The following is a 27,643-nucleotide window of genomic DNA, read 5'->3' on the forward strand; positions in this document are numbered from 1 at the left end:
CGGGAGCCCGCCCTAGCGAGACAAAACATGTAAGGAGGAGGAACATTTTGTTTGGGGGCGACCTGGATCAACTATCCTTCCTACTAAGCTATATATGATCTACCCGAACCCCCGTCCCCCTGGTAAATACCGCGACGACGGTCTATCGGGCCGCTCGTTTTGTAAATCTCCCGTGTGCCCGCCCGCGGTGTCGGTTTCGCACTGGCAGATTGCCCAAGCATGTCTCATGACGTCAACCACGATGAGGAGACGAGAGAGAGAGAGAGAGCGCGAGGGCGAGAGGAAATATATGGGGCTTCATTTGGAAACGGCACCTGTCACCCTTCTTACCTCATCCAGACCACAGCCTGGTTTCGGAGGGCTCTCGAACCTGATAGGAACCAACAGTGGCCCGCCTAGAGCAACAAGTGGAAATCGGTATAGGAAGAAAACGAAGCAATCTCCGTTTCCGGTCGGGCCGTATGCCCGCTCGTCAAGAAGGAAGTGGGATGCGACAATGAATGTTGCTACTGTGGCTCAGCAACACGATGAGACGAGACGGGTCGGAAGGCCGAAGAAGCATGTGCTGAGCCGAGAATGGAACAAACGAAACATGATGTTTGTCTCTTTCTTGATTCTCCGCAGAATAGTGAAAAGAAACAACAAGCACATGACCCTTGGCCTCCTGATAGTGAAAGCCTGGCAAAACTTCATCATGGTGTAGCGTAACTCTCTAGGGAACATGGAAATAATCACAAAGGCACACCCTGCTACTACCTCGACTGGTTGCTTTTGGAGGGAAGGGTTTCTCGTTACTTCATATAGTCTGAACCTGGGAAGAGCACTGTAATTACATGCAATTATATAATGCCTTCGCTGGGTTTCACGTATCTGTGAAAACCCACCATGGAGGCTACACAGTATCTGCAACAAATGCTAAGTCTTTCGCTCTCTTGCTCTTCGAAACAAGAAATGTAAAATGTAAGAAAGACCCTCTCAAAATGAAAGGAACGCTAGCCGCTAGTCATCATGACATGAGGTACCAGAGGGTAGAACGCTCACAAACAATGCCCTATAAAAACTCCCAAAGAATCAACATCCCCTAGGTATCATATGTAGTAAAGCAAAAACAAAACAAACTCCTTCATGCCAGTGCAGTGACCCGAAACCTAGATGAGCCTGGGACATACCCAGGCATGAAAGAAACAAAAGCCATGAGAGTGGAAGAATTCGAGATCAAAATCAAATCGACACATGCAACAGTGGCTCAGCCTCGTGCACCGCAGCTGACGACCGTGTGAAAAGGAAATCAACGCCAGATGCCACCCCCCAACTGCCTTAAGATGCAATCGCAGATATATCCGTCCCCATCAATATGCTCCTGTATAAGTGAAAACGCCGTCGCCCTGGTGCGTGGTAGTGTTTCGGCAGAAGCATCAACGTGATGGCCAGAGACCCTCGGCATCTGTCGTGCAGCAACCGCGAAAACGTTGCTACAGAGTGAGGTCCATGCCGCCGTACTCATCTTCGTCCTTGACATCATCATCAGGGTCGTTCCAGAATTGGTCAGGGTTGTTGAGATCACCGGTCAAGTCGGCCGTGTCTCCCGGGCTGATTGAGAGAGTATCAATCCCAGGTGCGCCATTGAGAGAGTCACCTCGGTAGTCGGTGTGGTGCGGCACTCGTAGTCCTGAGCCATTGAATCGAGAATACGAAAACGGTGCAGGTTCGTGCTCAGACTTGGACATGGCCTCCATCAACTCTGTTTGCATGCGCTTCTCGTCGTCGGTAAGCTCAAACGGAGCACTGCCGCCCATTTCCGTAATAGTGTTGATGAGCTCTTCTTGTTGCTGAAGCTTGAGCTGAAGCATCCACATCAAGTCGCGCATCCAGCTGACGGAGCCGTTCAGAATGTCGCCCTTGTTGGGGCCCTTGTCTTTGTCTTCCAATGGGAGGCCAGTCGTGATATTCCCGGCACCGATGGCGGCTGCACGCTTCGCGCCTGGACCGGCCAGACCCGAAGTTGCTTGATTGGGCTGAGACATGCCAGTCAGGGTAGGCGATAGAGGAGTGCCGTTCTGGATAAGCTTCTTGACTTTGTCATCTTCTAACCTGTGGGTCGGGACCAGTCTGCTCAGATCCTGGATTCTCTCGTTAATGTTGTCACGTCTGCGGCGCTCGACGGCGTTGTGTGATTCCCGCCTCCGCTTCCTCTTAGCCTCCTGGCTTTGCAGATTTGTGGGCGCGCCGTTCACTCTGGCAGGCATCGAGGTACCGGCCTGTGCCATGAACTGGGGATTCGAGTAGCCATGTTGCAGAGGCGAAGAGAGACCAGAGCCAGGGTAAGATGACTGCAGGCTCTTGGGTGTATTCATCCACTGCCCGGAAGGCGACTTCTCATGATGGCCACCCGGTGTTCGGATGGGCTGGGCGCCAAAGTTTGGTGACTCGAGAGAGCCAGCATTCAAACCGGCCATTACAGCATTCGCCCCAAGGGGGCTCCTCGCATTGCTGGAGGAGTTGCGCTGCATGGCCTGAGCCTGAGCTTGCGACAATCTTGGCCGAGGCTTAGCATTAAGGAAGCTACCTTCTCCATCGTTGCTGGCATCATTGGCAAGAGGTGAGCCCGCAAACGAGTTGGGCGACTGCAACGAATGGCCAAAAGGCTGCTGCATTTGACGGAAATGCTGGGCGGCGTTGAAGCTGCTAGCCCACGGGCTGTGGACGGGGTCCCCATCTGGTGTGTTGGAGTATCCGTTGATGTGTGATGGATACATGTTCTGGCTAAAGCCCATGTTGATATCGCTCATGCCATTAAAGTCCTGGCCGTGGTCGCCCAAGGACTGATTCGGCTCTTGTGGGCTCATGTCGAGCAGGTCGGAGTCTGCAATCATGGCAGAGCCAGTCGAGTAGCCGCTGGAGCCGCCGTTAAGATCGTGGATTCCAGACATGGCCCGCGGGTCGATACTGCCGTTGTTGTTGCTTTGGCCTCCGCCAAATTGGGAGAAGCCGTAGTGTGCCATGGTCGGCAACGATTCGCGAAGGCGATGACTATTCAGTGATCGAAGGGAATTGTGCTTCGCAATTGTTCAAGGAACGATGCAGAGCTCGTGGCTATCCGTGCTTCACCATAAAGTCAGTATTTCGTCGTCGCACAAAACGGTTGGGAGTCATCATTTCTCGGGGGGGAGGCATGCCCCGCATCCATTCGACATGAAATGGGTCTCAGCCGCCAACTATTGGCGACGAGGTGGGGTGCGCATGTCGTGGAACAGAAGTCAGACCACGTTGTAGACGAGGTGCCCAAGCGAAGGTCGGAGCCAAAAGCAAAAAAAAAAAAAAAAAAAAAAAAAAGCAAGAAGAAACACGGTAGCGACTGACCTTTGGATGTGGAGAGTGTCTCACGTTCGAAATTATTGGCTTGCAATCAAGGAAGGTTCGCCAACCCCATATACAGCTGCCTTGGAGGGATATTGATGAGTCAAAGTCGGGTTGGGTTTGTGCAGATGGAATTTGGAAATGCGCGGGGAGGTACCCAAGAATCGAGGTCCACCCCCACGGAGAACACAGCAGCGGGCGACTTTATGCGCGTATAAGTAGCTGCGGTGTGCGGAAGAGCGGCTGCGGGCTCGTATCCTTCAAAGAGTTGTTATTGTTGTTGGGGGTGTAGATGTTTTGGAGGTGTTGGACAGATGACCAGATAAGGCAAAGGAAGGGAGAGAAACTCTATTGCCTTTTTTTTTTTGTTCTCTGGCCAGGTTTGGTTCCAGCGTGAAGGCGCAATGTCCGGATCGGCCAGGTCGGAGGGATTTCTGGGGAGTGAGTTTGCGAAGTACTTATGGACGCCAAGAGAGGCTACTCGTAATTCAGCTGGTGGGTGCGGTGCCCGGGTTGAGGAGAGAGTCTGTGTGGGCAGCCAACAGAAATTCGCCCAGCTGCAGATACGCCCGATGATTGGCCCGGCTTAGCAAATAAAAAAGAAAGGCCTCGGCTTCCTCAATAAAGTGGCAAGCAAGCGCTGACGGCAGGCTGATGTTATTCTTTTTGTTGCTTGTCGCGAAACGGAGAAAGTGAGAGATGAGACGAGTTGATCCCTCTTAGGTCAGACGAGAAAGAGGCGGAGCTGCAGTACAAGCTCGCTCAGTGCGGCACAGACACTGAGTGAAAAGAAGCGCTTTGAATCGGCTTCTTGTGTGTCGTTGGGAAGGACAAGCGAAGGCCCGGTTGAAGAATCAAGCTGATCTGTCGCTTTTTTTTTCGGGTCGCGGAGGGAACGCGGGAGCCCAGTGATTGCTTGGAGTAGCAGGCGGGATGACGGTGATAGTGAGTCGGAGCTGTGCCTGGTAATATAACTAACTGGGTTGAAGTTGCTGGTGGTCCCGATGGATGCAAATGAACAAGCCCGGCACAACCTAACGTGTTCGACAAGAGATAAGAGTGGACGGCAGTATCTGGGTATCAAAGGTTGGAACTTGGAACGATGGTTTCCCCGGGGAGTGCAATCCGTAATGTATTTAATCGATCGAATGCGGAGTGGGAAAGCTGAAGAATCAAACAGGCGGTAAGGCGCAGTTTCAAGCCTCGATTTGCTGGGCAGTTCCAGAGATAGATGGACAGGCAGGGCGGGATTACCGTCGAGATAATCAGATGGAGGGGGAAGGTTCAACTTGGCACGGAAGAAGGTCCGAGACACGCAGTTAAAGTAAAGTTTGTTTATGGGTGCCGATATGTGTTGCGAGTGTGTGCAGCGCAGGATTCGAATCCTATCCCGATGGCAAACGAAGCGATCGAAGCCTTCTGTCGTGTATGATATATGTTACCGAATCGCGGTGAGACCTGTCAAGAAAGAGGCGGTATCGACCAAGACGCTGATTGATGGGAGAGCCCAGTCCAGTCGGGGGCAGGGTGAACCTTGCAAGCCTCTGTGCGACCCTTTGCAGCGATTTTAGGGAAGCCGGAGAGTCGAGGCGGCAACGTGATTGGCTGTCTCCCGCCTGCAGCTTGGGAAGATCCCCCAGGCTTTCGTGGTGTAGTAGGGGCTTGGCCTTTGGGTGCTTGGACTCCGGCCAGACAAGGGACAAGGGGGCGCGGGCAGGTTGGAGTTGGAAGTTGGAGTTCGGGGGGGCGGGGGACCACTGTAAAGAGGGAGAAAAGGGAGGGGGGCTGCCTTAGTTTTAGGCCTTGCAGGGTTACGGGTTAGGCCTAGCCGTAGGGAAGACGGCTGGAGTAGCGCAGTCGAGATGGGGATGGGGCCCTTGGAATCGCTCGAACTCTTGACCCCGCTACTGGGAGGATGGGAATGCCCTTCCGACCAGAGAGAAGGTTCCAATACTTGTAGTAGAAACAAGCCAAACGCTTCCAACGTATCGAGGCAGACTGAGTCAGGGCGATTGCTCGGAGCTGCTTAGTCCCGAGCTATTGACTCGATCCGACGACGCCTCGTCGTTTCTTTCTCGCTATCGCCTGTCTGCGCAACACCGACCAAAGACGGTGGGCTTCGATAGGCGCTATAGCCGCCACTTGAAGCGTTCCTTGGGATGGCTTCCTGGGGTCGGTGAAGACTTGACTGGCTTTCACCTGCTGGTAGTAGGGCCTCGTTTCCAGCCAGGCCGTGTTGTTCGAGTCGCGGAGAAAAAGTGCGAATGATCCAGGACAGGTATATCCTCTGGTCCATGTATGAGTGCTGTCTAAATCCTCCGGCACTGTCTCTGGCGGCCACCTATTCGAATGGTATTGTGCTTATTGTTGCTGCCTTGGCTCAGACAACAGCAAGCGAGCAGTCAAGGCATATGCGAGGTCCGCTGGGTAGCCTGCTCAATATTGTAAGAGTTTGTTTGCCTGGAGCTATCTCTTCCTCGGCAACAGGAATCAGAGTATAGAGTGGTAGTGGCAGTATCTGTTCTTGTTGTTTTAAGTTGCGACAAGTCGGGAGGTATCCGTCCTATTAGAACGGGTGCAGCTCTGTTTGGAGGGTGCGCGAAGTCCTTCTTATATGCTGATGGCAGTGCCCTTCCCCGGCAAGAAAACGAGACCTACTAGTCTCCCCGTCAGGATGCCTTCATTTGTAAACAACCTTGGTTTCTGTTGTTGGGTGCGTCTTCTGACTTGCATGCAGACAGCTTTACCCACTTTAAGAATTACTCAACTTGTTGGTGGTGTGCCAGGAAGTTGACTCTCACCGGACCATTTTCGTGTTGCCCTGGTCGCCTTCCGCCCACACACGTACATGCTGTATGTAGTTTCCCATCAGTGTTTTTCCTACTCTGGGCGTTCTCGGAAGGCGAAAGGGGTTCGTGGAGGGCATTACGCTAAACGCGTGACGCGGTGAAAGTCAGCCATCCCACCTGCGATAAGACATACTGCCACACCTCCTCTGACCTGCTTTGGTGCTTGGCTAGCGCAATCTGGGAGGAAAGTGCATCATGGCAAGATGGCATTCTTCAGCATCCTTCGCTGAAGGTTGCATGCCAACCTTGGAAATTCTATCAGAACCAGACCCGCCTCGAGAAAGCTAATCACATCTGACCCATCGAGCTATTAACTCGACTTTCTCGTTCGTCGAAGGAACGATCCTGGCCATGATCAGCATGCCATAGCGGACCCAGACCTGGTCGCTCTCGTCGTATGTACTGTAGCGAACGAGAATACCGAGAATACCTAGCAGGTAGGCCTCCTGGATATGGGCAGATACCCGTCTGTCGTACAAGGCAGCCGACCCGTTGTGCTAGGTAGGCTTCAAGATACGGGCAGGCTTAGCAGCTCGGCCCCAGCCAAGCCACTACGTTTGTGCCTTTGCCCTCTACCTGATGCTCTATAAGTGGCCACACGTACTCTCGGCTGATGGTTATAGCAAAATGCATGTACATGCTCACCTACTGGCAGAGAGGTATCGATAGAGAGGTAGGTAGGTATGGCGTGCAGCATGCTCGCTCACTTATGCAGGGTCCTCTACTTTTGCAGATCTTCAAACGGGATCCGTATGGAGTGGATGGCTCCTATTAGCTGATGGGTATCGGCATTTGCAATGGATGGGTGGTCTCCAGATGCGCATCAGCGAAAGACCTCCCCCGTCTGGACCGTACTGTATGTAACGTTAAGTGGACGCATGCTTCTTATCATGCTGGTGTCGATCCTGTAGGGCCCAGCTGCATGAGATGTCGCCAGGATAAGAGAGGCCAATCAAGCTATGCAACACCTAGAGGCGCCCGTCTCCCATCTCTCCAGCAGATTGGAAAGGCCCAACCAGAGCGTCCACTCGGCTCGTCGCGAGAGTCTAAAATACTTGACCTGGTGCACGCTTGGTCTCTTCTGGCCCAGTATGTCAAAAGTAACATGCTCAATCCGGCTTTTGGGGCTACACAAACACGCCGAACATTAAACGCTTCAGGGTCTCGCTAGTCTGCCTCCAGTGTATTGGGTTGGGTATCGGCGACCTACGATACCTACATACATCACAGATGGGTGGCAACGTAATGGCATGTTGGCATGGGTGCTGCAAACGCAAGCAAGCACATTGATTCGCGCTCTGCCGTGTTTGCCGCCATCGCGCCTTACCCCACATGCGAATGCAAGTGAGTCTTTGGAGAGGGTGTCGTGGTGAACCCTCTTGCGACAATGACGTCGTCAAGTCCGACTAAGCCCAAACTCGTACAGGCGTGCAGCAGCAAAGAGGAAGCCCGCTTATCGCGACCTCAACGATACGAGGGCTGCACACGGCTATTGAGGGAGGCTCCGGGTCGGAGACAGGTCTTGAACTCGATAAATGCAGACTTCGGTGCTGTGTTGCCATGCAACGGAAAATTGCTGGAACTTGACCAAGCTGTGTATGTAGGTATGTATAGGCTGCCAGAAGTACATGCATGCCCTGTGTACAGAGACAAACCAGCCAACGGCTATAGTACTTGATAATATCAATGATGGATGGCATTGACAATCACCGTGGTGGATGCATACCTCGCCTAGGTATTTCAAAAGTCATACATAGCCTTCAAGCGGAGAAACATGCACTAGTAATCGCTGCCATAGTCGCAGCAAACAAGCATACGGGTTATCACTGACCGACGGTGTCTCATTCCCACCCCCGTGAGAAGTCACTGCGAGACGAGCCGTTCGGCGGAAAGAAATGTCCGGAAATCCCGAGTTCGAGTCTGTACGCAGGCAACACTGAGTCCTCGCTGTCTCTCTTTCCCCCCCTTACCGACGTTCTGCCATCTGTCATCTGCAGGCACTTACGCAATGCGCCAACGGATTTCCTTCTCGAAGGCCGAATAACGACTTCATGGTATGCCTGCTGCATGGCTCTAATATTAGCCACATTTCCGCCCCGAATGCTGCGCGACACTGAGGAAATCCGGCCTCCTATGTAGGGGGCTGTTCACCAATCCTTCTGGGCCATAGAAACTCGGACCTTGTCCGACATAGGCATAGGTATGTCACCATCATGGTGCAAAGGCAACCAATTCCCGCCCCTGTTTTCTTGCATCCAATACGTCTCGGTTGGGTTGGGCGTGTTGCGGCTGGTGGGCAGGATTGGACGAGTGCTTGTAGTGCTTTTTTCCCTAGCCACCATAAATCTGATCTGACCAAATCCTGGAAACAGTGCTGGGTGCCTGCAAGGCTAGAGCGTGACGCGCACCCAATCAAAGCCCTCCCTGGTAATCACTCCACCCCACCCCCCAATCCCTCGCGACGACACCTCCTGCCTCTTTTCCCAGAACATCCCAAGCCTTGCCCCAACGGCCATAATTACGCCCAGATGGGAGGGTCATATGACACACCTGCATCCATATCCATTACGACCTTTCGAACTGCCTACGCTTCTCGACGCGCAATCCGCCAACAAGGCGCGAGGGGGGGGGGAAAAAACCACCGATTAGATATTCATCCGGGAAAAGGCAGGCAAACCAACTTGTTTCACGAACGAGAGAACACTTCCGACCCGCCATCCCTCGCGACGACACCTCTTGACAAAGCATCGGCCGAAGCAGAGATAGAATCCAGTGAACGGCCAGCAATAACAGCAGCAACAAGATGGCGTCTGCTTCTTTCAGGGAATCCATGAACTCGATGGGCTGGTCCCGTCGCGAACCCGACATGCCTGTGAACACCAGTCAACAGACAGGCTTGCTCTCCTCGATCAAGTCTCTCAACCCGTTCGGCGACCGTTATGTTCAGCTACCCACGACCGAAGGGGCTGGTGCACCACTGCCGGCGAGCACTCGCCGCGAAGAAGAAGAAGGGTGGTTCGCTTGTGAGTACAGCATCCATCATGCGTCACCCAGTTTCAACCCCCTTGCAGAGTGCCTCGATGGCGTCCATGTGCGAGTTCCTATAGCTCTGCTAGCTCAATAGACTGCTCCACTCCCATGTCTTATCTCTGCACATGGGCAAATGTATACCCCCCATATCCCAAGCAAGGCTGACCACAAATCTCGATCTCGTCATACAGTGAGCCGTTGGGACCGCATGCTGGTCTTCGCCGGCTGCAATATCGCTGCCCTCGCCTGTTTCGTGCTTGTCTTCGCCCTGTGGCCTGTTCTCTGGCTGAAGCCCAGCAAGCTTGCAATATTGTAGGTCCCCCTTGTTTCTATGCATATTCCATGCCTCAAACTGGTTTGCTGCAAGCGACCCTCCTGCTCATGTGGTCAAGCTCTGAGGGTCCTACCATCGCGCATGATATCCTTGGAGCGGGCTCCTCCCGTCCCTTGCTATATGCGACGAGCCGCTCTGCATATGCGGCCAGCCTTGCATAAGTGCGGTCGATCAGCGATCTTTTGATGTAAATCCCATCTTGAACCTGGCAGGATTGTCCCGATAGTGGCAGAGTTTTCTTTACCTCCAGGCATTTCCAAGGCTTCACTTTTCTGTCCTGCTGACATTCTCCTTTCTAGATGGTCCTTCGGCTCGGTGTTGTTCCTGTGTTCATGGGCAGCCATGATGGGGCCCATGGCCTACCTACAACACTTGCTATCTGGCAACCGTCTGCCGTTCACTGCCGGCTACTTTGGTTCTATTTTCCTCACGCTATTCTTCGCCCTCGGTGTGAGTCACAACCCTCGGTGACCCTAGGCCCCTATGTGGGATGACAAGACTGACTTCTTCCAGGTCCACAGTGCCCTCCTGACCTTGATGGCGGCTATCGTCCAGCTGGCCTGTCTAGTATGGTATCTCGTCAGTTACTTCCCCATGGGATCGAGCGGTCTGCGTTTTGCAACCAGCTTCGGCGCTCGCAGAGCTGCTGCTTGGATGACTGGCTAGATGTATATGCTTCTGGAGCTTCGGCGGGGGACTATCGCCGTCCATATACGATATGTAACATTCAATTGTCTGTCTCGCAGCAACACTTTGGTCCTGACTTTGCTCCTAACTTGGTGTTGGCTCCTCAAATGCAACCAAATGACAATAATAACCACAGATCTTTCTGGTACCATGCTCACATCTGCTCTAACCTACGTTGGTTTTTATATTTCTGTCGGGGCGGATTGCACTCGGTGTAATTCCGCTCTTTAGGACGATTATGGTGCAAATTCACTATTGAGACCGCTCGGAGTGTCTCGTAGGCCAACAGCCGTCGCCACTCAGGGCAAGCCCACTACACGGCTGGGTAATATAAACATTGCCTGGTTATTATTTCGTACTTTGGGATGTATTAGGGCATGCGTCATCATCGCCTATTAGTACCCCGGCTCCAGCAACAACCTTTGTTTTCCAGGGCTCAGAACTCGAGCGCCTATCGCACATATGTCTCCCCGTCTCTCTCTCTCTCTCTCTCTCTCTCTCTCTATGTGTGTGTGTGTGTGTGTGTTCTCGCTTTCCTCTGCATAGGCTCGACCTTCACGAGTACTATGAGAACAAATGCGGATGGATGAACTTGTCCTTGGGTTGTAATTAAGGGTGCCGATGTGGTAATGCTTACCTACACGTAAGTATGTATTACAAATCGCATACCCGTATGCGTGGCAAGGTTCGGGTGGTTCGGATCACAACGTGTGCAAATGCAATCGTTCACCAGGTGTTAGAGAAGGTGCGACAACTGCCTATTCGCACCGAGTGGAAGACAGGTCGACATTGGCCTGCTGTTGGCTTCAAGCGATTGCGCACAGGGGCACTGGGCTGGGTTCTAGGTCGCCCTGTGGAACTTTAGAATCCGCAAAGCACTGCTGTGGACGGACATGGCTTGTTCGAGACCCCCAGGATGCCGCAAGCCTCCGTCGGCATCTGAGGCCCAATCGCCCCACTATTGACGGACCATGGAGGGCCGTTATCAACGGTTCGCTATTTTCAGAGTACACACATTTTGCTGTAGACTGGCCCTGGATAGCCACGAACGGAAACAGCCGGCATTCTCTGCCTTCTCCCCCCCCTCACATCCCCGGGTCTGACAAGATGAAGGCTTTTAACCCTCTCGTTTTGTTCAGGACGAGCACGAGAGGGGGTGCAATGTCGTTGGGGAGCAGGTACTCACTCCATCCGCATCAATGAATGTTCATCACCACACTTGATGTTCCCAATCAACGGCAATACGTTTCCATCCAGTGTCTATATACAGATTACTATAAATTGCTTGCCAATGGGCAACAGCATTGATTGCCATCTACCGTAGGAGAATCACCAGTAAGAGGCTACGGCCAGTGCTAGTATTATGCCGGTTTTGAATTGCACGTGTTGCAGCAGCTAGAAATGGCACCTCTTAAAGTGACTGGTATAGTTGCACAAGGCAAAGCGGAGCCAGTGTGAGGGTGATGGCTTGTAACGCCAGCGTTTGATGTCGTGGCACAGAATCATGGGGGTAGCAGAGAGTGAACAAGATATATGAAAGGGTAGGCAAGCCTGCCTCAGGAGCCGATAGCGAATGGCAACCGATCAATCGACCTTGATATTGTATGCATCGCATGACCACTTGGGTACAAATATGTCGTCGCAGTGAGCAGTCGGGACGGAACGACATCTTGTCCACTTATATGACTAACCCATATTTTCCTGACGACGAGGGTCGAACTGAAACAGGTGAAAAAAGTTGATTTGGCCTCGGGAAGATAGCAATATCTTTCAATTTTCTAAGAAGGCGGCGATTCAGCTGTGTTCGAAATTGGGTATGTAGGAACTTTAGATTATCACGGGCAAAGGTGCATTGCAATGTGAGGGCTTTCTAAACTCCCACAAGCCCTGGGCAGCGGGAGCAATAAGAAGAACCCCGGACTGTGTAAGTCAATCTACATGTATAGATGTACATGGACCTCACTTAGCCCTACATTTGCATCGAACCCGACATCTTCAATCGGCTTCGCCCGAGCACTTTAAATCCAAGTACTTTTCTCTACACACACACACACACATTACGTGTTCATGCTCACCCCAGGCAGTTAGGCAGACACGACACGATCCGATCCGAATCAGACAACACCTGCGCAAACCGACCCTGCGTGAAGTGATTTGGGTAACAAACGGAGTTGCATCACTCTAGATCTACTTTGGTACGTACGTCTAAGTCCAAGACTGGCTGCTGCTACTAGGTACTGCTGCTGGCTAGGTCATAGGTCAACAAAGATTCTACTTTTTTTTCCCCCTTCCCCTCGTTCCGCAAGCAATATTGCCCAGGCGACTTTAAACAACCCAGCCCAACCCACTCATTGCCAATCCACTCACTACCAGGTTACCATCTTGGGGCGGCTTGTTGGACCTTCCGAATTGTGAATGAATGCGCTCAAGTGACCATTCCCCCTCGGTTGTTACCTGCCACTACAGACAAGAGCGGAATTCTGTTGCCCTCTAGTGCCCATCTTAGTAGGCGAGAACCTTAGGCGAGAACCCAGAACCAGAGAGGGTCCGCCAGGAAAACAGAACATCCAAGCAGCAACTTTTTAGGAAGAAAAAAAAAATTATTTTTTTTTTCCCTGAGGAGCTTGCTTGCACGCACAACAAAATTCTCTCTCCAAACACACAACCCTTCTCTTCTCCAACCGTCTTACCTGTGAGTCCATTCTTCTTCTGGCCAGTAAGGTACTTACATTGCTGGACGTAGCTGAGACAATTCTCAGCATAGACGAAGGAGAAACCGCAGAGGCTTCAGCACAATTCGAGTCTTTCGTAGGTCTCCCCCTCCCCCGTCCTCCCACCCACCCCTCCATCCTATATCTACCTGCCTGCGAATTGTCCCTTGGAGCCATTCTACAAGCCACTACCACGGCTTGTGCTGGATCTCATTGAAGCCGACTCTGGACGGTCCGACCCGTGTTGCCTCGCTTCAACCGACAGACACTGAAAATAATAAGGCGCGCTGACCAGTCACCATTTTGCCAGGCGATTGCTTCCCTCACCCATCTTGTGTCAACCGTATTCCGCCCGAGGCCACGTCGTCTTGAGTCTTACAACATACGCACACACTCAGTCGCGTGCACCAATCCTCTAGGCGCTTTTCCTCTGCCCTGAGAACCAAACCGTGGAATTTGGCATTTGCTCACTTCCCGGTCTTTGCATTGCCTTCTGTCAAGACGGTCTTTCTTTCTTACTTTTGGGTTTCCCAGAAGACCGGAATTATTCAATTTTTGCGCACAGGTGGTCAATTAGAATTCTAGCCACAAGGTTTCCCGCAGCCCCAGGCACAATCTTTTCTCCAAGGAAAGAAGATAGCAGCACCTTCCTTCTGCATTTGCGACCTCAAGCCAACGGACTTTTCTGCAGTCTCCCCCATCTACGTACATTGGGTATTTCCCCTCCTCGTGCTTGCACCCCGCACCCCATACTACAAACCAACAGGGAGATCATCTGTTCCCCTGCTTCGTCTTTGCTACGATTGGCTTCCCCCCCACGACTTCTCGAGAGTTCGTCGTTTGGCCTGGAATCCCAGCAGCGAAACGTCTTCCGATCCCGACACGCCTCGATAGCACGTCTCGATCAGCCTAAGTACGAGCCAACATCTCGCGTACGCCTTCTTAATCAGAAAGCACACATCGAATTGCAGGAGACTCACGAGGCGGACAAGTTTCTTCCGGCAACTCTGATCGGTCATCCGGCTTCTACGGACCTTTACCGCAAGCAGAGTATTGGATATCCGTCACACAGGTGTAGCCCTGGTGTGAAACCATACGTGGGAGGCGAGGTCTCTTCCGTACCAGGCATACGGCGCACTCATCAGCTTAGGGATCCGAGAACAGACACCGACAACATCATGTCCGTGCAATTCTCTTACGCCCAGGCCGCTCGAGGCCAGGTCTCAGCACCGCAAACCACTTCCGCCGACTCCAACAACGGATTGGCGACTGAGTCTGTGACAAGCAGTGCGCAGTCCACGACACCATCCACAGCTCTATCGACGGTATCAAATGATGTCGACAGCGCTGCTGATCCTGCGCAGAGCCAGTCTGGCCAATCTGAATTGGCAAGCCATGTCGCCCTGGAGTCAGAGGCCCAGAACAACAAGGAAGAGGATGCCACTTCCGTTGCTGCATCGGTACAGCACACCTCCACACAATCTCAGAACGAGAAGAACGAGAAGAAGCAAAGCCCGGATACCGTATCCCAAACCACTGACCGCAGGCCTCGCGGAACGACATCATCCGCCCGCGGTGCCGATGTGTCCGATGTGAAGAAGTCGGGGAAGAGGAACAACAAGAAGTCACGAGGCAACGAGAAGGATTCGGAGTCCGAGCAAGGCGCAGAGAAAGAGAAGGAAGTCGAGGAACCCAAGATTGAGCTTGCTGACGCTCCACTGCCAGTCGTGAATCCTTGGACTCGGCGTGCGGAGGCACAAGCTACGAAGGTGAAGGTTTCGCCATCGCCATCTGTTGCACCACAACCTTCCACCGCCTCGAACAAACCCTCACAAAGTGCTGGCTCTACGGCGAGCACTACTGAGCCACGGTCGACACGACCAGTTGCCAACAATAATTCCGAGGGCAACGGCCAGCAAATGCGCATGACCAATGGCGCCAAAACTCAGAAGAAGGCATCTGAAGCTGCCCGGGATGGCAGCAAATCAGTTCCCGGGGAAACAGAGCCGGTGACAAGAATGCGAAGGATGTCGCTGATGCGCCCCCGGCAGTTTCTGACCCATCATCGTGGCCAACTCCCGAAACAGCTGCTACAGAAGTTAAGCCTCAAGAGAAGGACGAGGTAAAAGACGACAACAAGTCTGATACTGGCTCGAACCAAAAGACGAAGTGGGTGCAGATACCCTTCGTTCCCACCGTGAATTTCTCAACCCAGATCAACCGCGGTACTGGCCGCGGTGGATCTCGTGGTGGGTCTCGTGGCGGTCGGGATACTGGAGCAAGGGCAAGCAATGGTGCCTCGTCTGCTGAGCGAAACAACTCAGGGGCAAAGAATGCCGGGGACAAGTCTGCCGAGGCTGGTACAAACGGGGTATCTAAGCGTGCCTCCGTGGACGGGACTATGGCTTCGCGAGACATTCGCAAGTCCATTGGTACTACAGGAGATGCTACCAAGGCCCCGGCTGGAGTATCGCAGATCAACGGAAAGGCAGAGCCTTTCAAGCCCTCTCAGGGAGCCCAGAGTTCTTCGGCATCTGACCAACAGCAGGGAATTGAGACGGCCAAGGGCGCTGCCAACAAATTTGAGAATGGACACCGCATGACGGATGGTCAGAAAGACCCTTCTCACCAGGGCTCCAAGAATTTCCAGAACAACCGTGGGGAAGGCGGTCGCCGCGGAGGAGCCCGTGGCAGAGGAGGCCACTCCAATGCTAACAGCCAAAGCCATCATGTCTATGCCCCCAACGGCCAGCACTTTGGCGGTTCTAATATGGCTGGTCCCGGCAACCTGGCTGGTCGCCAGAACCCTTATGCCCCAAACATGTCGCAGATGCCTTACGGGGGCCCTTTCCCTGGGATGAACCAGGCTTCTGGACAGCGTGGACCAAACCGATCGCAGTCGACTTCTTACCATTCGCGGGGTCAGGCAAACGGCTCAAGAAGCTACAGGGCGCCTCCGATCAACAATGCGGCATATGAGCCCATGATGCCACCCAACGGAATGCTTCCCATGGCTGCCCCATACTTTCCGTCAGAGTCGCTTCTGGATCTAGTTGTACACCAACTCGAGTACTATTTCTCCGTTGATAACCTTTGCAAGGATATCTGGATAAGACAACGCATGGACTCGCAAGGTTACGTCAAATTGGACATCATCCAGAATTTCAAACGCATCAAGGCATCTACTCATGACATGAATATGCTCCGTTTTGCTTGCGAACAGGCCCCGAGTATCGAATATGTCGTTGGTGATGATCAGCAGGAGCGCATTCGCCGACGTGAAGGATGGGCGGATTGGATTCTCCCCAGCAGCTCTCGCGATGATTCGGTTTCCTCCGACCCGGGCCCCCAGAGCGTGTATGCACCCAGCCGCCATCACTATAACGCCTATGCACCCCACATGATGCCTTCTCACTACCCAATGGAACACCATACTGTCTACTCACCTGGCTATGTGGAGCATCAGTACCCTCCCTACATGAATGGATTCTCTTATGGCCACCCTAGGAACACTGATGTCAGCGACAGCCCCAACGGCCCCGCTGCCCCTGGAGAGTCTCGTTTGTCGGCAACCGTCCCCGAGTTCTCCCCGTCTACCCCCATGGCCCCGGCGGACGCTCAATTCCCTCAAAAGCAGTTCAAGCAGGAGAGGGAGGCCCTGGTAACGAACGGAGAGGCTGCGCCGTTGACAAATGGTGCTTCTGAGAACGGAGTCGCCCATACCAATGGTACTAGAGAAACCGATGCTGCCAAGAGTCAATGAGTGGTCCTCTCAAAGTTCCCCTTTGGCAAGCTTGATCTAATCGAGATCTAATGCCTTGCCCGGTGCCATGCGTCACCGTATGCGATTCTAGCAGCTAGGGGGAATCTTGCATTCCATCTCTCGCGCATGAATGTGAACAATGTACTGGTATTTATGGGTGCCACTTAGGCGCAACAAGGACAAGTTTTGATCAAGGTCAAAATATTGACAGAACTCGGCTCTTTTCAGCAACCTCGGTTGGATTGCCTGAGCTGCTATTCGGGTAACATCTACACCAGACAGTTTTTTTTCTGCTGTCTTTCACAGACACCACCGCACATCATATCCCAATTGCCTGCCCATTTGCGTCTCCGCCCCCATTATGCCGGCAATACAGTTTGGGGCATACCTAGGCTATGGCTGGTCAAACTGGAATCATTCTCATAGCTTTCCGATGATGGTCAGATGATGACGAGGAAAACTTGTCTACATTTCCGGCGGTTTGGAGTGAACCCGGGCTTACTCGTCTCAAGTATGTGTTGTTGGTTTCCTCATTGACACCTCTTTGTCGCCAAGAGCTAGTCTCTGAAGCCGAGGCTCAGTCAATACACGCACATGAGAATTTTGGGCGACTCGCCCAAGCACATAAACATTACACTACATACGAGTCTTAAAGTCCTTGGATTCGATTTTCATTTCGATTTGTCTTTTTGGTTTTGGCATCGCATAGCTTGTCCGCCTCAAGTTCGATTTACTACATACCCATACCCATCAATCGATACTTGAAAAGAGGCACCGGCGGATTGGTGGAATTCACGGATAATCAGGGACTGGAACACCTAGTGAGGCTTCGCAACCCAGCTGGTCATCTGCAGCCAGGATTTGTTGCCCAGGGTTGACACCGTCATCCCTCCGGATGGTTCCATCAATTGCGTATTCCAGCACTGTCCTCTGTCCAGCAGTCGCACATTTCCCATCAGGAACCTTTGGCCATCCAAGAACAACGATGGGCATGAAACAATGCCCATCGACAGCAGAAGCGCAGCTCATTACGCCTCTTCTATTTCCTTTATCGACTTGTGCATACCATGAGCCTGAATTTTTATGAAATCGCATACGGGGTCAAGGGAATGGAACAACAACTAGATTTGTCTTTTTTTTCGCAACAAAGGAGGATCAAAAAAGCCGCTGCTGCATCAAGCGTTTTGTACGAATAGTAGAAATCACCAACCGATAATTGGGAACCCTTCAAGTTCGAATCGCGGCGATCGCCATAGTGATCCCTTGCATAAAAAAAGAGCATAAAAAAGATGACGTGGGGATTGGCTGGGGGACAGGGCATCACCTCTGCCAATCCAGACCCTCCATCATTTCATGTGACACTGGAGAGATTGAAGTAGCCAACATTCGCAACTTGTACGACTTGTCCCCTTTCATCAATGGTCCAAAACAACACATCACGGATTCAGACAGAATGCGTTCTAGTGACAGTGAACTCAAAATAAAAGGTAAGTGCTCCGGCCGTGGGTGGCATTAGATACATCACGAACGCAAGCGCTATATGTAGCTCTATATACGAAATGGGTCTAGATACTCCAAATTATGATCTTAACGAAGATATGCCCACAGATGCCGTCCGTGTTCTATAGGGGGCCAGGCCGCGGGACACGGTCGGCGGCGGGGGCGAGCTGAGCTGCATACTGGGCGGGTCCATGGCCTGGAGGCGCGGCTCAACATTGAATTCCAGCCGCGAACGGCTCTCCCTGCGCCTCCGGCGGAGCTCGTGGAGTTTTTCCTTGACCGTGATGACCTCGCCCTCGAGTCGCGCTTGCTCCCTGCCGCCTCCGAGCTCCTCGAGCGTCTTGGTCTCCCGCACCTTGTTGCCGTCGTAGTCGTGCACCAGGCGCTGCACGTCGGGCAGGTAGGCCCACGAGTAGATGGCGCCCAGGGCGAGGACGGATCCGAACATGATGAAGATGAGACCCTGCCGATTGGGGTCCCGGTAGCCCTGGTTGATGCCGTACACGATCAGGATGGCGACCACGGACCCCAGCTTCCCTGCCGCGGCGGAGATGCCGTGGCATGTACACCGGTAGCAGGTCGGGAAAATCTCGGCGGGGATGATGAACGTGAGCGTGTTGGCCCCAAAGTTGAAGGCGAAGTGGCATATCGAGATCATGGTCACCGTGGCAGGGTAGTATTGCGTGTGGGCCACGCCGTAGTAGACGCCGCCGGTGATGATGAAGAGGACCGCGAGGATGAGGAAGGATACCGTCAGCCAGTTCTTGCGGGAGAGGCGGTTCGCGAAGAAGATGAAACACGTGCTTCCGGCGATGGAGCTCAGCGAGACCGTCAAGAGGTATTGCTTGGCTTGCTCGAGCAGCACGTCGTACAGTGTGTTGCAGGGTTGGGTGTGGTCAGTCTGCCACACTGGCATGCCCAGTTCTACCCAAGTAGGCACTGTGGAGTTGCCCCCTGGAATGCTTGAGTTCCAGCAGGAAAGCGACGAGTTGATGGCTTGGGGGTGAGATGAGGCCCATAGATCCGAGATTGTCCCTCTACTATCCAGAGAAAATCCATAGAACCCGACGTCCAATCTAGAGTATGACGGTTAGTACACAGCGAGTCTTTGGGGGTGGGGCGAAACAGGAAGGGCGAGCTCTTACATGAACCATGTGATCGAAGTTCCTATGCGGAAGATCAGTTGAAGTTCAAAGATCTCACTCAGGCTACAGGGGTACTTACCTAGCAGATAATACCAGTTTCCATCACGGATGAAGTAGTTGTAGAGGTCCTCTCGAGAGAACTGCAGAGGCATTGGTTGGGGTGAGTGAGTTTGTGTCGCCTGTGGCGAATGCAAAGCTATGCCGTTGCGTGCATCGCTCTGGGGAAGGTAGACCCTGCGCGTGTCCCTCAAGGCCAGCCCTGGCTTATTCTTGACCTCGAGCTGGTATATGCCGCTGTCGTACAGGAAGAAGCGGAACACAACGGCCAAGACGGCGGGCACGGCACCGGTGCCGATGACAATCCGCCACAGCCCATCCACAATCTTCTTGCACTCCATCTCGTTGGCCGTGTTGAGCCCGCACTGCATATCTCGCAGGTGGTACTGGTGGTCACGACCCAGCAGAACCCACAAGCCGACTAGCTGGGCCAGAGCCTGGCCTACCGGCTGCATCAGAAACACGGACCCGAGCATCGTGGCCCGAGATTGCGTACTGGCCCATTCCGAGGTGATTACACCACTGAGGGGGTATTCGGCGCCGATGCCTTGCTTGTTATCAGTTTGCACTTCCTCGACTAAAGAAGGGACGGGGAGGAGCGAAGGGGCCGTCATACCAACTCCCATCACAAAGCGCCACTAGCCAAGGTGTCAGCAATAGACACACAAGTAGTCAAGTCGCAGAGAAGCCTTACAAATATGAAAAGCCCAACAAAGGACATGTCACTGTAACCGAAGCTTGCTGTTGCTACGCCTATCGTGGATACAATGACAAGCACCAGCTCGATACCATAGAGCCGGGTCCGGCCATAGTAGTCGGAAAGGAAGCCCCAGGCCAATTGGCCGACAACGGAACCCAGGAGGGTGAAGAGGTTGATGAGGAGACCCGGGTAGCGGTCATGGGGGAAATAGACAAAGGAGATGGAGGCGGATATCACGTTGGTGGCGAAGAGGTTATAGGAGTCAGTCAAGAACCCTGACGCGGCCACGCCCCAAATCCGGAGATTCCAGTCGTTCAGGTCCAGTTCGTAGCGGAGTTGGCGGCGGTCCTATAGTTGTGTACGAGAGTCGCAGTCAGCACTTGTGCGGGTTTCTTCTAATCTGTCTTGCATTTTCTTCTTGGTTCTTGTCTTGCATTCTTTCAGCGCGAGCAGGCAGGCTTGGTGCGGACGGTTGGAGACGTGCCTGAAGATCACGGGGCGGGAGCGCGGTGCTGTCGAAGCCTAGAAAGCCCCGATTCTTCCGCACTTCAACGCCTTCGTCGCCCATAGTAGAGTTTGCAGTGGAGGCGGAGCGCAGTATAGCGCACGCCAAAGAAGATTCTTGCCAGTCCTGGGTTCAGTGTGGCTGCGCGCAGACTATAGTTGTCCCGGGCCAGGTAAGAGGGAGGGAGGGAGGGAGGGAGGGAGGGAAAGGAAGAGTAAAGATTGTCGTGTGGATCCGGCTGGTCGCAGTGCAGTGGTGTAGATAGATAGACTATGCAGTTGCAGGTATGCAGGTTGATGCCATGCCGTATCCCACCCCGGCTGATTGGGAGATCCGTTCTGTAGGTATGTAAGGGAGGTATGGGTGGGAGAACCCTGAAGATGCCTTACGCCCCAGTAGAAGGGTATCCAGAAGGACTCTTCGGTCAGGGCGGCTGATATGCAGCGGTTTAGAGGACGATGATAAGAAGCGAGGCCGGATTGGCGCTACTTCCATATCCCAATTGGAAGAAAGCCGCGATCTGCCAGGATGTCTTGGTCCCTCCGATGCTACATGTATGTTAGATTAGATTGCCCAGCCTGCCTAGTACCCCCTGGCGTTGGAACAAACCCAGGTCTATAATCCAGGTAGGGGGGGGGGGGGGTTCTATTTTTTTTTTCTCCCCTTCCTTCTGTTGGCGGCGTTGCCGTTAATTGACTGACTGGCTGATTGAGCGATGTAATACTACCTGCCAGGAAAGCCCTCTAGTCTACTTTGGGATAAGCCGTAGTCTGCACCCTTTCCCAGGCCTTTGGACGAAGTTCTAAATAAGAACGTCACTTCACTTATAAATAGAATGTATCATGTCGCTTCACGCTCACCACGAAACGGCCGTCTATCTGAAAGCCTGCGTGTGGTTGACTTTAGTCGTATGTCATTGAGGTCCAACTCTACTTGGACTCACCGAGCCGAGATCCCGATTTGCTGCTCTCATGTAGCGGCTAGGCAACGATGCTTCGCTATATACTTACTACAGCACTCCCATTGACCCCCACCAAGGAATCATGTAGCCCGCGTGTGCTGCATCTTGGGACGAATCCAGGGCCTCAGTATGCAGCCAGTTGCGAAGGTGACTGCATACAGTCACTAGCGAAAACGAGCAGCGGGGAGCCAGACGGCGTCGATGGAATCGAGGGTACCTACTTGTGCCGGCAACACAATATGCATGGGAAGACATGTGGTACTACCGAAAACGGTGCAGCCGGGGCGACTGCCTCGCCTCGCATACCAGTGTCTTGTGCCTCTCGTTCTCTGCTTGCTCGCATTGAGGTGAAGTGAATTGAGCGTTGGAACGAGGTTCTGTGTGTGTGTGTGTGTGTGTGTGTGTGTGTGTGCACACTTGGGCCCTTCTTTCTAGTGCGGTGTGGGCACCAAGCTCGGATTCCCGAGTGGGATTTTAAGGCGATTGCGCGGGTTAGCTTGATAGAGGTCGGGAGAGAGCGGGGCTGCCAAGCTGCGGCGCAGATGCAGTCTTTCAACATGTGCTCGATGTGAAGAAGCTGATTGGCCGTCATCGACTCGATGTCAATACTCGGTACTGATGTAGTCACTGGAGTCGGGTGGTATGCGAATGGTCCTCAGGTTACCTACCTATCTGCACTCACTTGCAGTGTGTAACAGCACAATGTCGGTTCCGACAAGCCGGTCCCCATTTTGGTGTTTGCCTAGCAGATGCATGAAATCGAATGGACCGACGCCGACGCCCAAACGAGCCTGAAAAATGAGAGGAGGACCAGACGAGAAGGAAAGGCGGCCTTCAGTAAGTATCTCCGTCCCGGGCTAGACTCCGTTGAATGGGTGCACTGGAACAAATTGGAAAAGTCTGTGCTGAGCTTTAGATTGAGCTTTGAAGCTGGAGACGACGGGAGCCTTTAGGCTAGCTAGTCAAGGCGCCCCTACTTAGCCAGTCAGGCGCATAGCCAGTCAGGCGCACCTGCCCAGTCAAGTGCACCGTCCGTGTTGCTCAACGGTCCCTAAACTTACTGCCTACAAGTACCTCGCCAGGAACGCCGAGCACCGAGGTGACTCTTGGAAGAGATCTTGCCCTGTAGATGTCTCCATCAGGAAGTGGGCAAGGCCCAGTCAGCCAGGAGCAGCCACAGCCATGAACCTCCACCATCGTCGGCTTAAGACAGCGGAAGACGCATGACAACCGCGCGGAAAGCAAGACACCAGAGGCTACCTACTTGTACTGTACGGACGGACACCTGCAAGCCACAATCCATCTTACCAATTGGCCGGCTAAGCTCCCGCACATGGAACCGTGTATGGCTTTGGAGGGGCCAGAGCAAAAGGAACCCCTCCTTTAGCACCTATTGACACACAGCAAGCACCCCTACCACCCAGCTTGGTGGGCCCGTCGACCTGGACCAGAATTGTCCTGTCCTGTCCTGTCCTGTCCCGTCTTGTCGTCCTTGTTGTGCCTTTTGGTTGGTTCAAGAGGTACTTGATTGTAAAGCAAGACAGACAGCTACTCTTTTCTCCCCCCCCCCCCCTATACCCTGGTCTAAGAGGGCAAGAGAGAGAGGGACGGAGAAGAAGCCGAAGAAGAGGACTACCTACCCCATACCGAGCATGCTTGTGGCCCGTCATTGGATCGATTGTCGTTGTTGGTAAGTTGCATGCCTACAGTCTCTAATCGAGGGCAGTGGTGGCAGACCATTGCGGTAGTATTGGGGAAAGCGTGCCCTCCTGTCCGCGTGGTGCGGGATGGATGACAGAGAGAGGAGACCAGGGTCCATCTGAAGCCGCCATAATAATGCCCGCCAAACATTTTCCAAAAAATCGTCCATAATCCTCGTCCACAACACCAGCCGCGCGGGGGGCCAGCAAGTACTTGTTATCGCAAGCTGAATAATCATGGTCAGTCACGATCCTCGGCAGAAGCACTGATTTCTCCCCTGCGCTCTGTTTCTGCCTCGTTCCTGCACGGCAGACCGGCAGCAAGTTGCAGGCAGGTCGTCTGGCCGTCGTGGTGTTGCTGTTGCCATTGGCGTCGGTGTTGGTTGCCATTACTGCCTATTACTGCCTACTCCCTGCGATCGATCGTACCCTGAAACGTCTCCCCCCACACGGAAGCCGTAGCAGCAGCTGTTCAGCAATACCGTCGCTTTCCAGACACCGATTTGTTTTTCTGCTTCTCTCCCGCTAAAGTGCTTTTATATCTCCCCGGCGCGGGTCTGTCGTGACCCACGCCATGGCCGCATCTTTCTCATCATCTTCTTCCAGATCCCATGCCTCGTCGTCTTTCAGTGTCCCGCCCGCCTATACGCCAAACTCCAACCTAGCCAGCTCCGCCGCCGGCTCCAACTGGACTCCCAACTCGGCAGTATCTGCCCTGACCGACGAGTTGTCTTCGCCGCCGGGTCAGTTGCGGCCACTGGACCTGGGTCCGCCTGGGTACCAAGCAACTATGTACGTAGCCATCATTGCCTACTTCCCTCTCGTCCTTTTGCGCGTTGCGCTGCCCGGGAACCTCAGATGAGTTTCGGTACTAATCTCTTGGCATGTTTCCTAGTGTCTTATTCGAGGGTCTACCTGAGGAAAAGACAGTTTACCTGGGTCCCTGGGAAGTGGTCGGAAGTGAGCACCGCCGGGTACTATGGCGATGCAGCTATCAGCTGGAGCTGCTTGAACACTTTTGTATGGCAGCCCGAGTAGACACACAACCCCCCCTCCCATTTTCGCGAGACGGTTATTCTAAAGCAACCTACCTCTACTCTAGTACCCTCCCCACACCCCGCCGACACCTTCCCGCACACCCTCCACTCGCGACACCGGCAGTTCTCCGATCCGTGTTTGCTTGAGCAATACGTCACTTTCCGCGAAGTGCACCGAGTGCGATACACGGCCGAGGACGGCGTGGTAATCCTGGACCAGCCCATGGAAGTCAAATACGAATTCACTACCATCGAATCAGCTATACATTTTCAGGGCGATCTGAGACGAAAGGACCTCATAGACTGTTTTGACATCGACGTGGTCTGGTCAGATGCACAGGGCAGGACCGACACATTTGGCAATGTCCGCGGCATTGGGACGGTCCAGCGATTGAAGCTGTGGAGTGACCGGCAGAACTCGGCGCATTCCATCTCGGTATTCGCGAACCGATCAGATCGGAGGTTCCGGGAGTATCCGGTGGATTTCTTCGAGGGAGAAGTCAGGGGCCGTGACGACCGCCGCCGCATGCTACGTCTGAATGTGCGCGGGCGCCGGGGCAGCGCGCCTGATTCGAGGCGGAACCCTCTGGCGGCCTTCCGTCGCCATTCGGACCACAGTCACTCATCGTCTTCCGTTCCGCGCGGCGGGCCATTAGATATACGCTATCTTGGGATACAATTTACCCGCCCCGAAGGTAAGTTTGGTCAGAACCCCGTTGGGTGCTGGAGCCGGGAGGGCCACTAACAAAGAAGCCCAGACTACAGACGATTCCTCGACACGTGGATAGTGGCGCACAGCTCGGACAGTGAATTCCGCGGCATTGCATATCCCCAGGATGCATTCGAATTACCGTCGCCCGAAATACCGCCTGATACTCCCTATGAATTACCACCGCCACCTGGTAGGTTTCAGCAGGCAATGGCCCTGCCGACCGTGCCTGAGCCCGAAGATGATGATCCAACTCCATGAGATTTGCGAGGCATTGAGAATTTGATGACCCGGTGACCACCAGCCAACTGGCTGCCGGACTGCAAGTGGTTCGGTTTCTGGCATGATGAGGCTCCGAACCGAGGTGCATTGGCAACGCCATAGTAAGATTGGAAGCGATCGGCTCTTGGCTCTCCTTCAGATTGCGCCATGCCAAGTCGCTTGTGTCATAACAATCCGGGAACAACAGCTACGACCACCGCAAGCGCCATTTCTTGGCACTGCGAAACTTGTGTTATCTGGTTGTCTGCACAGGCGGAAGCAGGCGTACAATATTGCGCTAGCGATGCGACCGGGGAAAGGGCGGCATGATCTGCCTGGCACGGCGCTGAAAGTTGGGAAATGCTTCCAACCAACTGGCCACATGGCATGCACCATGGGTGCATGTGGGCTGGAAGCCAGTGTGCTGATTGATGTGCAACGAATGGCGGTTGGCGGCCAAGCCCGTTGGAACGGGCGTTGGGGAAACGTCATGCAACTCTTTGACAGGTCGCTCCCACATTAACATTAGTGGGGGAGCTGGGGTAGAGCTGGGGTTCGTTATTAACCCCGTGGGCGGCTTCCTTCGTATTCCCGTCGGTCGGGTCAAGACACACGACGAGTCAAGCCAGCCCTGCATAGTATAGCATAGCTCTTTGCTGCCACCAAGTCCAATCCACAGCTCAACCAACCTCTAGGCGGAATTTTGGATCAAAGAAAGGGAGTAGAGACGAAGAGGAAGAAGAAAACCGATACGACCAGCCAGTCACCCTTGTTACCCACGATGAAGGTCATCCTGTCCATCAACGCTGGGTCAAGCTCGGTCAAGATCTCGGTCTATACAGCCAAGCGAGGCCAGCCCCCTCCTCAGCTGGCATTGGCCGAAGCGCAAATCAGCGGGCTGACCGCACCGCCGGCGCAACTCGAATACGTCAGAGCAGGCCAGACGATGCTCAAGGACCAGGCGGTGGACGGCAAGGTCAACAGCCAGAATGACGCCTTCAAGCTCCTGCTCAAGACGTTTCTTGATGATCCGGAATTGCCACAGATCTCAAGCAAGGACGACATCGAGATTGCTTGTCACAGAGTCGTCCATGGCGGTGACTACACCACCTCCAGACTCATCAACCTAGGGACCTATATCCATCTCGAGGAATTGACCGACCTGGCCCCACTGCACAACGTCAAGGCCCTCCAGATTGTCAAGTCATGCATCACCGAGCTCCCCGACGCTGCGAACGTCGCCTACTTCGACTCGCAGTTCCATGCGACCATACCTGAGCACATTCACACCTACCCAATCAACCAGGAGGTTGCTCGAAACAACCAGCTGAGGAAGTATGGATTCCACGGCATCAGCTACCAATTCATCACGAATGCCGTTGCCCATTTCTTGGACAAGAACACTCGGGACCTCAACATTATAGCACTTCATCTGGGCAGTGGTGCCAGCGCCTGCGCCATCAAAGCCGGGGCAAGCTGGGACAACTCGATGGGCTTGACCCCGTTGGCTGGACTGCCGGGCGCGACCCGAAGCGGCAGTGTTGACCCAAGGTAAGCAAGCACCCTGCCCTCTGAGCAAAAAAAAAATATGATGAGGTGTATGCTCTCGGCGGCTCGTGTTCCTTTGAGTGGTCGTAGCTAACTCGCCTGCCCAGTCTTGTTTTCCACTACGCGAGTGATGTAGGCAAGCTCTCACCGTCGTCGACAAAGGAGCTACACATCTCGCGAGCCGAAGAGATATTGAATCAGGAAAGCGGCTGGAAGGCCATGACGGGCACAACCAATTTTGGGGTCATCGCAAGCTCGGAGGAGCCGCGATGCAAACTCGCCTTTGACATGATGGTGGACCGCATCAGCGCCTACGTGGGTGGCTACTACGTCTCACTGGGCGGCGCAGTCGATGCCCTGGTCTTTGCGGGAGGCATCGGGGAGAAGAGCGACAAATTGCGCCGCTGCGTGGTGGAGCAAGTCAGGTGTCTCGGCTTCGAGATGGACGACGAGCGCAACGCGAAGCCCATCCAGGAAACTGTCCAGGAGGTGGGCAAGAAGGGCGCGAAGCATCGGACGCTGGTATGCATTACCGACGAGCAGTGGGAGATGGCACGTGGGTGTGCCGAGAATCCTGACTTATGGAAGTCGTAGGCCTACGGGCCACAAGAGACACGGATATTGTTTGATGAGACGGGAAACGGCATGACGGACTAGACGTACTTCTTCAGTCGATAAATAAGGAAACGATGGATGATAGGATGAAGCAAACAATTCTGGCCAAGTCCTGTCACTGTGAAAGGAGATCTGCGGGGTTACCTACGGATCACGATACGGCTTCCTCGGTCA

General features: G+C 53.7%; 6 protein-coding genes across 6 annotated transcripts; 4 read left to right on the forward strand and 2 right to left on the reverse strand.

Annotated features, from left to right (window-relative positions):
* Window positions 1-1,472: 1,472 nt before the first annotated feature.
* Window positions 1,473-3,002, reverse strand: PG985_006583 (uncharacterized protein; the record flags this gene model as incomplete). The annotated part of the gene is made up of 1 exon (XM_066826352.1): window positions 1,473-3,002. One exon carries the CDS (start codon window positions 3,000-3,002, stop codon window positions 1,473-1,475), a length of 1,530 nt encoding a protein of 509 aa, XP_066685959.1.
* Window positions 3,003-9,009: 6,007 nt separating this feature from the next.
* On the forward strand, window positions 9,010-10,236 carry PG985_006584 (uncharacterized protein; the record flags this gene model as incomplete). Its single annotated transcript, XM_066826353.1, has 4 exons — window positions 9,010-9,229; window positions 9,428-9,548; window positions 9,870-10,020; window positions 10,084-10,236. 4 exons carry the CDS (start codon window positions 9,010-9,012, stop codon window positions 10,234-10,236), a joined length of 645 nt encoding a protein of 214 aa, XP_066685960.1.
* Window positions 10,237-14,146: 3,910 nt separating this feature from the next.
* Window positions 14,147-16,731, forward strand: PG985_006585 (uncharacterized protein; the record flags this gene model as incomplete). Its single annotated transcript, XM_066826354.1, has 2 exons — window positions 14,147-14,977; window positions 15,073-16,731. The coding sequence occupies 2 exons, from the start codon at window positions 14,147-14,149 to the stop codon at window positions 16,729-16,731; spliced, it is 2,490 nt and encodes an 829-aa protein (XP_066685961.1).
* Window positions 16,732-18,310: 1,579 nt separating this feature from the next.
* On the reverse strand, window positions 18,311-20,701 carry PG985_006586 (uncharacterized protein; the record flags this gene model as incomplete). Its single annotated transcript, XM_066826355.1, has 5 exons — window positions 18,311-19,307; window positions 19,377-19,398; window positions 19,456-20,071; window positions 20,128-20,481; window positions 20,618-20,701. 5 exons carry the CDS (start codon window positions 20,699-20,701, stop codon window positions 18,311-18,313), a joined length of 2,073 nt encoding a protein of 690 aa, XP_066685962.1.
* Window positions 20,702-23,873: 3,172 nt separating this feature from the next.
* Window positions 23,874-25,306, forward strand: PG985_006587 (uncharacterized protein; the record flags this gene model as incomplete). Its single annotated transcript, XM_066826356.1, has 4 exons — window positions 23,874-24,091; window positions 24,195-24,319; window positions 24,402-25,031; window positions 25,095-25,306. The coding sequence occupies 4 exons, from the start codon at window positions 23,874-23,876 to the stop codon at window positions 25,304-25,306; spliced, it is 1,185 nt and encodes a 394-aa protein (XP_066685963.1).
* Window positions 25,307-26,087: 781 nt separating this feature from the next.
* PG985_006588 (acetate kinase) lies at window positions 26,088-27,448 on the forward strand (the record flags this gene model as incomplete). The annotated part of the gene is made up of 2 exons (XM_066826357.1): window positions 26,088-26,857; window positions 26,962-27,448. 2 exons carry the CDS (start codon window positions 26,088-26,090, stop codon window positions 27,446-27,448), a joined length of 1,257 nt encoding a protein of 418 aa, XP_066685964.1.
* Between the last annotated feature and the right edge of the window lie 195 nt (window positions 27,449-27,643).

This window comes from Apiospora marii (assembly GCF_038362585.1).
Source record: "Apiospora marii strain CBS 49790 chromosome Unknown utg000004l_segment0_segment0, whole genome shotgun sequence".
Lineage (NCBI taxonomy): Eukaryota > Fungi > Ascomycota > Sordariomycetes > Amphisphaeriales > Apiosporaceae > Apiospora > Apiospora marii.